Here is a 16,305-nt window from a genome sequence, read left to right on the forward strand (position 1 = left end):
GAATTGCTAGCCTTCAAGCAAAGAATTGTTAGGAGGTAGTTAGCTGTCGAGTTAGTTGGTAGTTGAATAAAGGGGTTGAATCAATTGTAATTGGAGGGAAAACCATTGTATATAAACTGGTGTATGGAAACGCGTTGAAGAACATGAAAATACAGAAGATTAATCTCATTTCTCTGCTCCTCCTCTGCTCTCTCTTCTTTCTCAATTTCTGTTCTCTTTTCTTTCTATTCTTTCTCAATCTTGTTAAGCTGAGCTTAACATTCCTAGCCTCGCTCGAAAAAGGAGTCCTCTTTGTCGCCAAAGCTTTGGCACTTCACGGTGAGCTCCTCGCCTTTGAGGACCATGAAGACGTTGTACCAAGCACATCAATCAAGTTCCGAAGCTCAATGGAGGCGGCGCGTGGCCGTGTATTTTGATTCGCCGCCGACATTGCGGTTTTTGGAGGTTTTGGTTTTGACGTCTGGAAAAGAGAGGTGTCCTGACTGGTGATTGCCATGATAGGAGAAAAATATTTTTTTATTGGTATTTCCTAGCATGTGTGTTACAACTGGAATAATAATGGTTACAATTATTCTGTTATGGCTAACAGAATAATTGGCATGTGGAGTTAGTTAGATTCAGTTAGTTGTTAGTTGTTAGCAAGCATGTCATGCATGACATGAGGATATAAAAAGGGGAAGCAGATGACTTAGAACGCACGCAAAGAATAATAAGAATTTCTTTTTCTGAAATCTCTTCCTCTCCTTCTTTGTTTTTCTTCTATTTCTTCAATCTTGTTAAGCTAAGCTTAACAATTGGTATAAGAGCATGACAGAAAGCAACAAATTCAAGACGGTGAACGAGAACTGCAAAAAGTTGGAGTCTCAGCTGCAGAGCCATCACCTAGAATGGCAAGAATCTATGGCTGAAAGTAAGGAATGTTGGATGGAACAAGGCACCATGATTGATCAGCTGGCCCTACAAATGGAAACAATATCCACACAGTTCCAACAATTCATTGCTTCTCAACCTGCGAGAAGGGACATTGGAACTAATTCTAAAGGCATTTTGACGACCCCGGGCACTAAGAAGGAAACAAGAATGCCAGTTTCAGTCGAGAGAATCGCTCCAGGACACAGGAATCAGTTCAGAGGCGACCAAATGATGGGGCAAGAACTTCATAAGATAGGATACAACATACCATTGCCAAGGGTTGAAATGCCAACATTTAGAGGAGAGAATCCTCGAGGCTGGTTATGAAAATGCAGAAAGTATTTCAAACTAAACACAATACCTGCACACTAGTGGGTAGAAGTGGTCTCCTATTACTTAGAAGGCAAGACAGACGTTTGGTTCAAAGGATTAGTAAGGGAGAATGAATCTTGGATGGATTGGGAAGAATTTGCACAGATTCTTTGTAGAAGGTTTGGCAGCAGAGAGGATAGTATGGAAGAATTCAACAAACTGAACTAAGATAAGAGTGTGGATGATTACATAGAGTGGTTTGAGGAGTTAAGATCATTGATGAGTGCTCTAAATCCATCCTTGGCAGAATCTTATTACGTCTCTAACTTCATTAGTGGGCTGAAGGAGGATATCAAACCAATGTTGAAAATCTTGAAACCTTTAAATGTGCTAATGACATTTGAATAAGCTAGGTGGCAAGAAGAGTCTAATAATGCCCTATCTAGGGGGTCCAGACCAGCGCAACGTAATGGTGCTATATTCAACAATGGAAGGATGGCCAGCAATACTCCAGCCACTGCCTTTAATCCAAATCGGATGGAAGGATCAAAACCTCACTCAGATAGCCTATTTGAGCAGAGAAAAAGGCTGGGATAGTGTTTCAAGTGTGGAGACAAGTACACTCCGAGACATAGATGCAATACAAAAGGTTTACATATGATTGAAGGAGTAAAGGAAAAAGAGGGTGAGGAAATGAAGGAACTAGAAGACATAATGCAAGATGAATGCCAAGAAAGGAGGCTGATAGATGAATTCAGATTATCATTAAATGCATTGGCATAAAATGATACCTACAATACTATCGGGATTAAAGAAAACTGTCAAGGAAGGGACCTTATAATTCTGATAGATAGTGGGAGTACCCATAGCTTCATTGATGAAGGCGCAATCACAGAGTTAAATGTGGCCAAAAGCAAAACCACGTTGCTAGCAGTCATTGTTGCTAATGGAAACATAATGTTGTGTGAGATGCAAAGCCCTGGATTTACTTGGTTCATGCAGGGCTACGAGTTCAAGGCCAACCTGAAGGTGCTGAAATTAGGCAGGCATGATATAGTGCTTGGTGTGGATTGGTTGAAGCAGTATTCTCCAGTGCTCTTTGATTTCATCAAGCTGCGGTTGTCATTAAAAAAAAAATGACAGAATGGTAAAATTAAAGGGGATAGTGCACAATTCTGACTTACACATGATAACAACAATTAAAGAGCAGAATAGCTTCAAAGACGTGATTCTAGATGTAATTGGATAGTTTTTTGCTATGGAGGTGGAAGGGGAAGAAAAGCCAACCGGGGCTGCTATAGAGATTGAATCCTTGTTAAAGGAATTTACAGGGCTTTTTGAAGAGTCACAAACTTTACCACCAGCAAGGAGGTTTGACCATAAAATCCTATTGAAAACTGGTTCCCAGGTGGTCAACATTCGACCATACAAAAGTTTGTTCATCCAGAAAGGTGAAATAGAGAAGTTAGTCATAGAAATGCTTACCAATGGAGTGATATAGCATAGTGTTAGTCCATTTGCATCTCCAGTTTTGCTTGTAAAAAAGAAAGATCACACATGGAGATTCTGCATAGACTATCGACAGCTTAATAAGCAGACCATCAAGAACAAATTCCCTATTCCTCTTATAGATGATCTCCTTGATGAGCTACATGGATCCAAGTTCTTCTCCAAGCTAGACCTGCGATCAGGATATCACCAAGTCAGAATGTACAAGGAGGACATTGAGAAGAGAGCATTCAGGACGCATCATGGGCATTACGAGTTTAGAGTCATGCCTTTTGGCCTCACAAATGCCCTGGCCACCTTCCAAGCATTGATGAATAGCGTTCTGGAACCCTTCTTGCGAAAATTTGTACTGGTCTTCTTTGACGACATCCTGATTTATAGCTCACCTTTGAGCTGCACCTTGCTCACCTTAGACAAGTCTTGGAGACATTGCATGCTAACCAGTTATTTGCTAAGAAGTCGAAGTGTGCATTTGGGGAACAACAGATAGAGTACCTGGGGCATGTGATTTCCATCAAAGGAGTGGCCATAGACAAGAGAAAAATTGAGGCTGTAGCCAATTGGCCCACTCCATAGTCTTTGAAGGAATTGAGAGGGTTCCTTGGATTGGCTGGTTATTATAGGAAATTCATCCGACATTTTGGAATCATCAGTAAACCCTTTACTGACCTGCTGAAGAAAAACAATTATGGTTTGAGTATACAAGCTCAGCAGGCGTTCACAGTTTTGAAACAAGCCTTCTGTGAGGCCCCAGTCTCACATTACCCGACTTCTCCAAGCCATTTATGTTGGAGACAGATGCATGTGACTATGGCTTGGGAGCTGTATTAAGCCAAGAAGAAAAACCAGTAACCTATTTCAGCAAATCCTTAAGTGCAAAGCACTTGGGATTATCCATCAATGAAAAGGAATACCTGGCTATTCTTATGGCTGTAGAGAAGTGGAGGCACTACCTAGAACAAGAACAATTCATCATCCAAACTGATCACGAAAGCCTAAAATATTTGTTGGATCAGAAAATTCATACTCCAATTCAGAAGAAAGGCCTGCTGAAATTGTTGGGATTGAAGTATAAGATATTGTATAGGAAGGGTAGAGAGAACATTGTGGCTGACGTTTTGTCTAGGAAGGGCAATAGTAACCTATCTACGAAGGAGAATAGGACCCTAATAGCTATTACCAATATACTTCCTGCATGGTATGAAGATGTTTATGCATCATATGAGAAGGACTGCAAATTATAGGCTATTATTATCAACAAATTAACAGGTGCAGCAGGGAACCCGACTTCACTTACAATGAGGGAATCCTACGATATAAAGGCAAAATAGTGGTTGGACATGGAGGACAACTCAAAGCTCAATCGGTTAAATATGTTCATGATTCATATGTTGGGGGTCATGCGGGCGTTCCGAATACCTACAGAAGGCTGAAGACAAACTTTCATTAGTATGGGATGAAGGTTATGGTGAAAAAGGTAGTGGAAGAATGTAATGTGTGTAGGTAGGCCAAGGTAGAAAGAGTGACATATCCAGGACTATTACAGCCCCTGTCAGTGCTTGGAGATGCATAGGAGGCTGTGACCATGGATTTTATAGAAGATTTACCAAGTTCAGAAGGGAGAAATGCTATCCTAGTAGTGATGGATCGATTCACGAAATATGAACACTTCATTGCACTCAAACATCCATTCACAGCACAAGACATTGCACAATTATTCTTGGATCATTTCTATAAATTCCATGGATTACCTGCAGTGATTGTCACTGACAAGGATAGAATTTTCACCAGTGTGTTTTGGAAGGAACTATTCAAGAAGCTGGGGGTTAGGATGTTGATGAGCACCGCCTACCATCCACAAATAGATGGGCAGACCGAGAGGGCAATCCAGTGTTTGGAAACCTATCTTTGGTGCATGACCATGCATTAGCCTAATCAATGGTTTCAATGGCTGTCATTGGCGCAGTGGTGGTATAATTCAAGCCATCATTCAACCCTCGGCATGAGTCTTTTCAAAGCACTGTATGGTTATGCTCCCCCTCAGAGGGAATGGTTGGCACATGAACCAACTCCAATAGCTGCAGTGGAAGCAGTACTGTAGAAGAGGGCAAACATGGATCACTCATTGAAGAAGCAACTGGAAACGACAAGGAACAAGATGAAGCAAATTGTTGATAAGAAAAGAACAGAAAGGGAATTTGACTAGGGAGATTGGGTTTTCCTTAAATTGCAGCCTTATAGGCAAAATAGTGTGGTCGTAAGAAAAAACCTCAAGCTCAACCCCAGGTATTATGGTCCCTTTCAAATCATCAAAAAGATTGGGATGGTGGCTTATGAGTTAAAGCTTCCAATATCAAATAAAAAAGGGCGGATGCAAATCATGCCTTTAGCTATAATGGACAGGAAGTTGATGAAGAAGGGTAATGGAGTAGCCACTGCAGTTTTGGTTCAATGGTCCAACCTATATCCCGAAGATTCGACTTGGGAAGACCTATTTGATCTACAGAAGCAATTCCCAGATTGCCAAGCAATCTTCAAAGCTTCTTAATTGAGCATTCTTAGTGTCAAGAAAGCATTCAAGGGAAGGTTATTGTTACAACTGGAATAATAACGGTTACAATTATTCTGTTACTACTAACATAATAATTGATTGGCACATGAAGTTAGTTAGATTCAGTTAGTTGTTAGTAAGCATGTCATGCATGACATGAGGATATAAAAAGGGGAAGCAGATGACTTAGAACGCACGCAAAGAATAATTAGAATTCCTTTTTCTGAATTCTCTTCCTCTCCTTCTCTGTTTTTTCTTCTATTTCTTCAATTTTGTTAAGCTAAGCTTAACAATGTGGCACTTGATTTGTTCAAATTAGATTAATTATTAATAATGATATAATTAATTAAAGGATGGCTATTCCATTAACTTTAATCAAGCTTACCGGAAGAATTTGTGAGAATTCAAGTACTCTTCATGAATATAGAATATGATTACAGAGACAATCAAGTACTACTCTTCATGCCTCCATGGGACGGATTATTTGGCTCCTCTTTTTATCATTAGCACAGACTTTAACCAAAATATTAGACACTAATTTCTTCTACTCTGTCGGAGAATGGATAATCTCACATGCTTTCCCACAAGAAATGGAGCACTTATCCAGGTTGGAAGTTAGCATACCTGACTTGCAGCAGAAGGCCATAGAAATTCTTGACTGGTTCCATTTCTTCCAAGGCAGACAACAAATCCAGCCAGCCATTTGAGCGTCTAAATCTCTAGGACTTTAATATGGTTTGACTTGAAACACCACATTCAAATCCGAGCATGTCTATGAAGGTAAGAAATGGAATCGATGTTCCATGCGCAGCAGCATTATCCTGTGACATTGCTATAACTTTGGTTGTATTGACCCTTCCAAAATAAATACATAAACCATAAGCACAAGCAACAACTTTAACAACCAGTCTCGTAAAGCTTCTTCACTCCAAATTATTCCGATGCAAGCTTGGACCAAGAACACTCGTTACGGTCAAATCAAATACCAAAAAACCAGATGCACTACTTCGTAAGAAATCCATCATTAATTTTACAGTTCTTCCATTGTAATGAACACTGCGTACATGTTTCAAATACAGCTTTTGGACCAACCCCAAAATGATTCCCGCTACAGTTCAAGACATCATGGTAAAGCATGGCGAGAAATAAGGATGCAGGAACACGTATATGTAAGTAACAAGTGCCTCAGTTTAACTTCACTCTATGCCAGCTACAACAAGGTTGATGTTCCTACTTTGAGCTTACAAGGAGATATCTTTACCAAAAAGTCCTGATATTCCCTTCCCAGGATCACTCTGTTTCACAATTGACTCCCCAACCAAAACCTGCAGGACAGCATTGCATATTCAACATCTAATATGCACTAGATAATTATCCATTGCAAATGCGGTGTTATGGATTCACATAACGAACTGTGGATTTGTTATTCACATGCATGGGTAACACAAATCAAGTTATTGGGATGAAAATCCATAACAAGTCCGAGTCACAACATAATTATTTGTTTCTAACAATAGGCCATCAAGAACTGCATGATTGGGCAAGAAAATATACTGTGGTTTCAAACATTTGCATAATTGCACATCTAGCATGGAGTTTTCAATTTGTAGACTTACTGCTTTGACACCAGCTTCTTGCACATAAGCAATATCATCAGGAGTAAATAGCCCAGATTCCCCAACGACCTGCACAGTCCAACAAAGAACCCATCAAAACAACAGTTTACAAGAACACCAGAGTCAGAAACAACACATTTACATGATGAATACTAGTCCAACTAATCAGAGGGTCACAATCAGATAAGCTGTCACCACTCATCAAGACAAGAGGCACTTACAATTATGTCTTTTTGACAGATAAGTTGACCACGCTCTCCTTCAAGAAGCTTCTTTGTGTTACTGATATCAACCTCAAATGTTTCTGAGAGCGCACACATAAGTGAAATATTGTCAGTCGATATGTAGGTGGTAGAACAACTTGGCAAAGCATATGACATGTATAATTACAAAAACTGAAAATGCTTGAAAGTGAAAGCTTCTTATACAGGTCCATCGAAAAAGCAAGTTTATAGATGTTGAGAGGTATACCAAGGTTTCGATTGTTGATGCCAATAAGTTCAACCCCTTCTATTGCAAGTACGCGATCCATTTCTCTCTCATCATGGACCTATGGATAAACAGCAAGAGCAACAACACTTCAGATCACCAACCAAATAAATTATTTTATGCCAATGGTGCTGTTAAACTTGAATGTTACAAAAAACAAAGCATTATAAGAAAAACAAATTGAAGGATTGGTTAGAAACTTGTCTATGTTCCATCAGATTAATAATTGGTCAAAAAGAGAAATACAATGAACAAAATTCTGTATCAGGAATTACAAATTTTGTCCAAAGCATGTAATAAAAGAAAATGTTGCATTGGATGCCTGTATAGACAAAAGTAACAAAGAAGTGTAACAATTACAAAAGGAGCACCATTCAGACCTCCACAAGTGCAGTCAAACCAAGCATCTTGCATATCTTAGTCATGTATTTGATGTCAAGATCAGGAAGAACAGCAGCAATTAAAAGAATCGCATCTGCACCTTTAACCCGAGCATAGAAGATCTGCCATGCATCCACAACAAACTCTTTGCAAAGCAGGGGGCACTGCATAATTTGCTAGCATTAGAATCATGTTTTATGCTCTCATTGATGTAGGCAAGCATGTACAATACATTACATGTTGAGCAATAGCAGAACACAAAAGCATACCTTTACTCCAGCATTTCTTATTGCCTCCAGGTTTTCAAAGCTCCCCTTCATTTATCAAAGCAAAATCAAATTAAAAGAACATATAAAATGATTTTGCTACAATACCCACACATCCTACTAATAAAAAAGGAAATGAAAAATACAATGAATGTGCTTGGTAAGGATGTCCAGGAAGAAAATCATACCTTAAAATATTTTTCATCTGTCAAAACACTAAGACATGCGGCTCCTCCTTTCTCGTAAGCTTTGGCAATTTCAACCTATCATGGGAAACAGTCAGTCATGATGAAATCACTAACATGATTACTACCAGGCCAATGTGGCAGTTCTTGAAGGCTTTTTAGGGGAAAATGCATTATTACTACGCAACCCCCCATTGATTTTTCAAAAACATTTGCACACCATTCAAAATGCCAAAATTGCAGAAACCATCCCTAGTTTAAGGTTATTCCCAGTTTTAAATTAAAAAAAAAAAACCCTGAAACCATTAAAGCACTACTTGTAGCAATAAAATCACAATTATATAGATTTGTATGAAAATCATATTACAAGAAAGGTCTAAGCAAATAACTGTAAGGTCATCTTGGAAAAAAAACAGATTCAGAAAACTACAACAAAAACTCAGAAAACATAAATTGACCAAGAAAAGCTAATCAATTATTACAAGGGAAACATGAAAAAGAAGTGTGTAAGCCTGAAAAACATATAGAACCAGAAAATAGTGATTAGTCGTGGTGAAAGCATGCATTAGATGATGTCAAACACAACCCGCCTGTATTACTAATTAACAAAAAGGGCATATACATACAGGATCAAAATCCTCTCTTAAAATCCCTCTACTTGGTGAAGCCTTCTTGACTTCAGCAATCAAACCAGGAAACCCCGTTCGATGATTTGCTTCCCTAAGAGCTCCAACAAAATCCCTTGTGGGAGGAGCATTCTCAAGAGATTTCTTCAGCGAAGAAAGTGGCTTTCTCTGTTTCATCTGAAAACAGTATCCACCATAATTCATATATTCACTAACAAAATAAATAAATAAATCAAGAAATTACTTACTTGAGAAACTTCCACATCCTTGTTCCAAACAATTTCCTCAAGGATGTTACGAGGAGTGTTGCCTTCATTCTGAATCCGAAATTCAAAGGGTCCCACATAGTGCACAGGTGGGCCAGTGGGTGGCCTTCGTCTGATTCTTATACCTTGGCTAGCAGCTACCTCTTCTTGCAGCATCCTCACTTCCCAATCCTTCGCTTTTAGCTCATCTTCCTTGTTCACTGTTGAAGCCTCAGCCTGCAAATTAAATAAATCAATTAATACCAATAATAATAACAATTCAGAAAACTAATCAATCCACATAACAAACGAACCTGTTGAGCTTTAATGGAGGTAACGGGAAACCGATTCCCGGCACCCGGGTTCGGATTCATGGAGAAGTTGTTGGGCCTGTGATGGAGAGGAGAAGGTTTGGGTTTGGTAAGGAAAGGAACCCTTGTTGATCTCAAAGAAGTCAACCCCGCCATTTCTTTTCTCTCGCTGCAATTCTTTTGAAACTCGAAAGGTACTGGACTGGATGGCTTGGCTTGGCTTGGCTTTGGGTGGCTGGTGATTTGTTTTTGAAGCTTAATAAAAACAAGAGGGGAGGGAGGGAGATGTCATTTGGTGAATGTACGCGCAGACGGATTGTGTTTGCTTGATGAGGAAGGATATCTACCATTGATTATTGGGTTAATTACTTTTTTTTGGAGTTTGATTAATTGTATCGGGATGTTTTACCTCTACATTAATTTTTTTTTTTTTTTAAATTGATGTAAGATATTTAGATTAATCCTTATAAATTCTAAAATTAACAATTAAATAAATCTTCAATAAGCATTAATAAAAAAAAATCCCTTTTTTTCATGGAACAAGTAGTGCATTCTATAATTTTTTTTTATCATACATAATTTCCAACAATTTTTTTGTAAGAAATTAAAAAAAAAAGATAACAGAAAGGTCCATAAATTTAATCAATTATTCTTCTTCAGCAAAGAATATATATTTCTCCAACCAGATATTTCATAAATGTTTTTTTTTTCTCTCATCTTTATTACAGGGTTCAGTTTCTTACTATTAATCTTAATTGTTACTTTAAAAAGTTAATAAAATATAAAATAAGTAGAAATAATAATAAACCAGTAACAATTAAGCATCTATTTTTTCCTATATATTCAAATTATAATTTTATTAATTATTAATAAATTAACGACCAAATTTATTATCACCTTTTTTTGAGTCCCCCAGGTGTAAATTCTCTCAATCCATGAGCCATCATGCGTTATGTTATAAAAACAAAACAGGTAAGTTTTGCCAAGCGCATTTGTAATCTTGGTAAATGCTGCAAGGTCACTTGCTCTGCGAACATGTTCTTTCTAATATGTTCATCAAACTTCAACAGCATCATCTTTTGATCAAATAAACATTGAAGATTCTTGCAGTAGTAATCATTCAAATGATTTTATAATCATAACAGCATCAGAGCCTTCAACCTCATGTACTTAATTTTCCCAGTATTCACCATGTGTTTATAGCAGGCCATGCATGCCACGTAGCTTTCAGTACAAGAGCCTTTTTCACCGATTTATAAACCTTTCAGCCAAATATGTTCATCAAACTTCAACAACATCATCTTTTGATCATATGAACATTGAAGATTTTTACAGTACTAATCATTCAAATGATTTTATAATTATAATAGTATCAGAGCCTTCAACCTCAGGTACTTAATTTTTCCAGTATTCACCCTGCGTTTATAGCAGGCCATACATGCCTCGTAGCTTTCAATACAAGAGCCTTTTTCATTGATTTATAAACCTTTTAGCCAAATGTGTTCATCAAACTTCAACAACATCGTCTTTTGATCATATGAACATTGAAGATTCTTACAGTAGTAATCATTCAAATGATTTTATAATCATAATAGTAGCAGAGCCTTCAATCTCAGGTACTTAATTTTTACAGTATCCACCCTGCGTTTATAGCAGGCTATGCATGCCTCATAGCTTTTAGTACAGCAAAATTTTTTATTTTTTTCATATGAAATGTCCGGTTAATTTGCACGTACCTCGATTTTTGCTAGCTGATAACCTGTGCTTCCTGGCCTCCTTGATATATCGTTCCCAATCATTACATTTTCAAGCACCAACATCAATTTATGCATCTTATAAAAAGAAAACACAAGCTTTCAGGCCAGCCCCACAGTGCCCATCTTGATTTTAGAGACAAGCTGGTTTTTGCATGCGAGTATTGCAGTGCTCCTAGCTTCCTGGATTCATGACCGTCTTTCAGCCTCTTCTAAATGATATCCTAAGTTTTCGCCATGTTGCTCAAGTGGTAAAGCTCATTTCCCCATGCCCACCCAACTCCCTGCAACATCAAGATGAATAAAGCAAAAACATTGCTCGATACATCCTCCATTGAAGCTCAAATTCGATACAATCTTTGATGAGCATCGTTTCATCTACTATAATCAATGTAATGATCCTACAAAATATATTGTATAGGAGAACGTCATGTTTGCTTATAGCTATGTCATGCCATACAATCGTGAGCTTCTACTTGGATACCGAGCGCATATATAAACATAAAAATGTATTGCCTATCAATGCTTATAAAATATCTTTTCAAATATATTTGGGATTTTATTTTTTAATCAGTACAGATGATATTAAATTTTGAACAAACTAATATAGAGTTTATTGATATTTTGATTTGATTTGTTTTGTCTATTTTTCTTTATTATATCTCAATTTAAGTTTCTTCATCTTCTTTTTATGGCTATTGTCTAGATAGTCATGTTTTTAATAAAATCAACTATTATAAAAAAATAAAAAAATAATAGATTATTGAGTGCTGATTTAATTAGACAAACTATTCCTCCTATTGATAAATTGTTGAAAATAAATTAAATTTTAATTTTTTTGAAAAACTGAAAAACCGGTCCACCAGTTTGATTAAATGAATCGGTTAACTGATTCAAATATGGTTGATTAATTAAGTTGGCAAAATGTTTTTTCGATTCAGATTAATTTTTTTATTGTAAATTTATTATGATGTATCATGCCAAATTTAAATTCTTGTAGGAAACTCTCGATTTGCTATGCTTAATGGATGCTTAAGTTCTTTGATTAATATTACCTTCATCTTAAGTTCTTTGTTTAACGTTACCTTCATCGGCGAAGATGTCAGTCTTTACTTTCATCTATCATGGACAAGATACAATTTTGAAACACGCTCTTGTTTATGAAGACCGGCCTGGTTTGTCAGGTCTGACCTGTTATCCAATGGAGTCGATGAGATTCTTCCACCCTTTCATGCACGTAATACTTGGCATATCCCACTTTTTAGAGTAGTTTTCTTAGAGTATAATACTTTGCAAGTGCAATCTTGATTAATAAACAAACCATCAAAGCAAATTGAACTTGGAAAGTAAATTTAGTTGGTTTTTGTGTCCCTAAATTTTGGTCACGAAAAGGAAAAGGAAAATAAATAAATAAATAAATAATAGTTTCAGAGTTTTTGACCACTTGATTTTGGTATTTTTAATTATTTTTTAAAAAATACAAACATTATCGTTTCAATTTTCAATTTAAAATTTTTATGCTATCAAAACACATGTCCACAGGTCTGACTTGTCATCCAATGGAGTCGATGAGATTAGTCCAACCATACATGCATTTCATGGAAAAAGCTAGCTAGCGGACACAGGAGCCAAGAGGAATGAAACTTGGCATATCCCACTTTGGAGAGTAGTTTTTGTTACAATGTTTTAACAGTGGTAAAAGTGTTTTTTTAAATAATTTTTATTTAAGAATATGTTAAAAAAATTTATTTGTGTTTATTTTTAATATTAACATATTAAAACAATTTAAAATTATAAAAAAATTAATATAAAATTTTAAAAATAAAAAAATCTAATAATACCTTTTGAATACAAAAACAAAGACTTTGCAAGTACAATCTTGATTAATAAACAATCAATCAAAGCAAATTGTACTTGGAAAATAAATTTAGTTTTACCAACTAGTACTTGCATCACTAGATTTTAGTCATGAATAAGAAAAATAAATAAAAAATAGTGTTAGAGTTTTTGACCATTTGACTTGTGATACGCATCAATTACAATAAAAAATTAACAACTAATTTGGCAACCATCCACATGATTTCTAACCATATGATGTCACAATTTTTCTTCAAAAACAATAAGAATGTCTTAAAAAATACATCTAAATTTTATTTTGATAAAAAAATTTAGAATGATTGTTTCACTCCCAAATCACATCTTCTAAATCCATGTAAATTAACCCTAACACGTAAAACATAAAGAAAAAGAAGCTCAAACCAATGAGACAAGTGCTGATGGCAAGCCCCAATGAAGATTCTAGAACTACATATGTGCCTGTGATGAATGCGATAATCATTGTCCCCATGCCAATCATGGTCAACCACGTGGCAACCTCAAATAATTTCTCAGTGGTTCCTACATCATCCATCTCTTCATCTTTTGCCTTTTCCAAACCTTTAATTAGTGAAATTAAAAAGTGGATACAGACAGCTAAAATAGAGAGCACCAACGACATTGTATCTGATATGATAAATACTATAAAAACAGCTTTTTTAGCAAGAATTGCAGTGCCTCGGTCGCTCTTGTAACCGCCAGGTAGGGTGAATGCCGCTGCAAATGTTACCGTTGCTATCAATGCCGCAACAACTAGTTGAGACTCTCTTGCTTTACTCAAAGCATCCTATACTCTTTCTTTCTCTCCTCAAAGTGTTCCTCTCCTTTCAAAACAAAGGGACCCCAGCCAATCGGTCCACTGCCAACATCTTCAAGGGATTTTACGAGCTCTAATTTATGCAAAAATATATATTTTGGGTAAAATATGATAGATAATTGGTCTAAGAATTTAAGATGCTAATGAGGTTTTAAAAATAATTTTATATTATTTTTTAGCATACTTTTTAAAATGAAAAATTTTTGGACTTTATTTATGTTATTTTGCATTTAATTTTTATTAATAAAAATAAAAATAATAAAATCTGAATTTATAATTGCTTGACCAGAAAGACTCTAATACTATTTAAAAAACCCACATCAATCCAAAAATTTAAACAAATAATCCATCATTTTTAGCAATTTAACATATATCATATATCCACTTGGGAGCCTTTGTTTTTGTTTCCACAACTAATCCTTTTTGTTACTGTATATATTAGAAGGTGACAAAAACTAATTTTTAATAAACCGCATGTTTTGCATTAGCCCAACTATCCCAGAAAAGAAAACTAAGATGTGGACTTCATTTTATGTACCATTAATTTTACATCATTTCATTCTAAAATTAATTTCCTAGGAGGACTTAATTGCTTGTAAGATTATGTTAAGTTTCTATTAGATTTTTCAACTTTAATTTTCAGATTTTTAAAATTTTAATTAATTGTATTTTTTTTCATTCATTTGTACTACTTTTTTTATTGAATAATATATGTTTTTATAAAATAGTTACATGTGATTCATATGAAAAACTTAACAAAATCAATAAAACAACTTGATTTCAAATAAAAAATAGTATTAAGTTATTTCGCTGATTTCATTTTTATATTTAGTACTGCGATATAGATAATTTTTAAAAGTATTTTTTTATTTAAAAATATTTTTTCAAAATTTTATTTTATTTTTAATATCAGCTTATTAAAATTATAAAAAATATTAATTTAATTTTTTTTAAATAAAATACATTTTTAAAACAAAAAAAAAAATAAAAGACACTCGTAAGATGATATATAACTGATCCCATTTGGTGGATATGATTTTAAGATGCGGAGCTAAAAGAATCTTGGATGCAAAGGAAAACTAGTTTGCTGTGATTTAATTATATTCAAATCCAAATTGAGAAATCGAGAAATTGATATATATATATATATCACAACAGTTAATTGATAAAGGATTGAGTACCTGTATCTCTGCTAAATTTCAGAAACATATGTCGTTGATGCTTAGCTTTCCCTTATTGAGACCATATATCTCCCTTTCAGTAAGCCTATATTCATATAAAACACGTCTCCATTGCTTCTGCTGGTGCGCTAAAGCAGCAATTAGATGGAAGGGCGTGTTTCCTTTGTCATCCTCCTCAGTTTCAAGTCTGTCAAGTAACGGAATCCTCAGACATTCCTTGAATACTATGCTTCTTTTACTGGCCACAGCATAGTGAAGGGCGTTCACATAGTCTGTGTGAATTACTATATATATATCCAGTAATATATATGTGAATTACTATGTGAAGGGCATTCTAGTAATACTTCCACTATAGGAGGAGACCAGGAATAACAGGCAGCATAGTGAAGGGCATTCTAGTAATACTTCCACTATAGGAGGAGACCAGCCGTTCTCATCGGTTGTTTTCCTCAACCTTTTTTCTTTTTCTACCAATTTTCTTGCTGTCTCTGGAACCAACAAAACAATGAATAAATGCTTTCCTTCATGAACAACTATTGAAGATATTGAAGATATTGCAGAGTCCGGGTTTTACTTTCAGTTGCTATCAACCAGGGATGGTCTCTCTTCCAAATGGATGTCAGCAATGCATTTTTACATGGAGATCTTGAAGAGGAAGTGTTTATGAAGCTTCCTCCCGGACATCCTCACAGTGGAAACTCTACGTTAGCTTGCAAGCTTCACAAATCTATTTATGGGTTGAAACAGAGCTCTCGTGCTTGGCATACAAAATTAAGCATTGCTCTTGAGAGTCTCGGTTTTACAAGAAGCTCTGCAGATTACTCTTTGTTCATTAAGACTAATTCTGATCATACTCTGGCTGTACTGATATATGTTGATGATCTTATTATAACAGGGAGTAATGATGCTTCCATAGCCCAGCTTAAACGATCTCTCCAGCAGCAATTTCCAATCAAAGATCTTGGTTCATTGAAATACTTCTTAGGCATTGAAATGGCAGCCTCCCGTAAAGGTTTTTTTCTCAATCAACGCAAATACATCCTTGATTTATTGCAGGATGTTGATATGCTGCACACGAAGCCTGTTGCCAACCCCTTGGACAACAAATTAACATTGGATTCTTCTAGTGAACCTCTTGAATCTTACACTTATTATCAACAGATTGTTGGAAAACTCATCTACTTAACAATCACTCGACCGGACATTACCTTTGCTGTCAGTCTTGTCAGTGGTTACATGCATGCTCCAACAGTCCAACATCTTGGTATGGTCAAA

At 35.8% G+C, this 16,305-nt stretch overlaps 2 protein-coding genes across 2 annotated transcripts; one reads left to right on the forward strand and one right to left on the reverse strand.

The window, feature by feature from the left end:
- The first annotated feature begins 807 nt into the window (after positions 1-807).
- Positions 808-5,281, forward strand: LOC140954546 (uncharacterized). Its single transcript, XM_073404604.1, has 10 exons — positions 808-1,228; positions 1,638-1,873; positions 2,227-2,316; positions 2,489-2,657; positions 2,754-3,052; positions 3,115-3,308; positions 3,488-3,966; positions 4,491-4,615; positions 4,700-4,825; positions 4,967-5,281. The coding sequence occupies exons 1-10, from the start codon at positions 808-810 to the stop codon at positions 5,279-5,281; spliced, it is 2,454 nt and encodes an 817-aa protein (XP_073260705.1).
- A 983-nt stretch (positions 5,282-6,264) lies between these two features.
- On the reverse strand, positions 6,265-9,741 carry LOC118045059 (indole-3-glycerol phosphate synthase, chloroplastic). Its single transcript, XM_035053605.2, has 10 exons — positions 9,407-9,741; positions 9,096-9,329; positions 8,848-9,024; positions 8,225-8,299; positions 8,040-8,084; positions 7,770-7,934; positions 7,372-7,450; positions 7,122-7,204; positions 6,901-6,969; positions 6,265-6,609 (listed from the first exon to the last, which is right to left on the reverse strand). The coding sequence occupies exons 1-10, from the start codon at positions 9,557-9,559 to the stop codon at positions 6,526-6,528; spliced, it is 1,164 nt and encodes a 387-aa protein (XP_034909496.1). The 5' UTR covers positions 9,560-9,741; the 3' UTR covers positions 6,265-6,525.
- Positions 9,742-16,305: the final 6,564 nt, after the last annotated feature.

This window comes from Populus alba, chromosome 14 (genome assembly GCF_005239225.2).
Source record: "Populus alba chromosome 14, ASM523922v2, whole genome shotgun sequence".
In the NCBI taxonomy this organism is placed as follows: domain Eukaryota; kingdom Viridiplantae; phylum Streptophyta; class Magnoliopsida; order Malpighiales; family Salicaceae; genus Populus; species Populus alba.

Bases quoted from the DNA above. Each gene is read 5' to 3' on its own strand.
- LOC140954546 (XM_073404604.1), top strand. From the start codon at position 808: ATGACAGAAAGCAACAAATTCAAGACGGTGAACGAGAACTGCAAAAAG. The intron at 2,658-2,753 runs GTTTGTTCATCC...TTGCATCTCCAG, and splicing joins CAACATTCGACCATACAAAA to TTTTGCTTGTAAAAAAGAAA. The intron at 3,967-4,490 runs GCAAATTATAGG...GATTACCTGCAG, and splicing joins TGCATCATATGAGAAGGACT to TGATTGTCACTGACAAGGAT.
- LOC118045059 (XM_035053605.2), bottom strand. From the start codon at position 9,559: ATGGCGGGGTTGACTTCTTTGAGATCAACAAGGGTTCCTTTCCTTACC. The intron at 8,300-8,847 runs GTATGTATATGC...TTCCCATGATAG, and splicing joins TAAGAGAGGATTTTGATCCT to GTTGAAATTGCCAAAGCTTA. The intron at 8,085-8,224 runs GTATGATTTTCT...TGATAAATGAAG, and splicing joins CAGATGAAAAATATTTTAAG to GGGAGCTTTGAAAACCTGGA.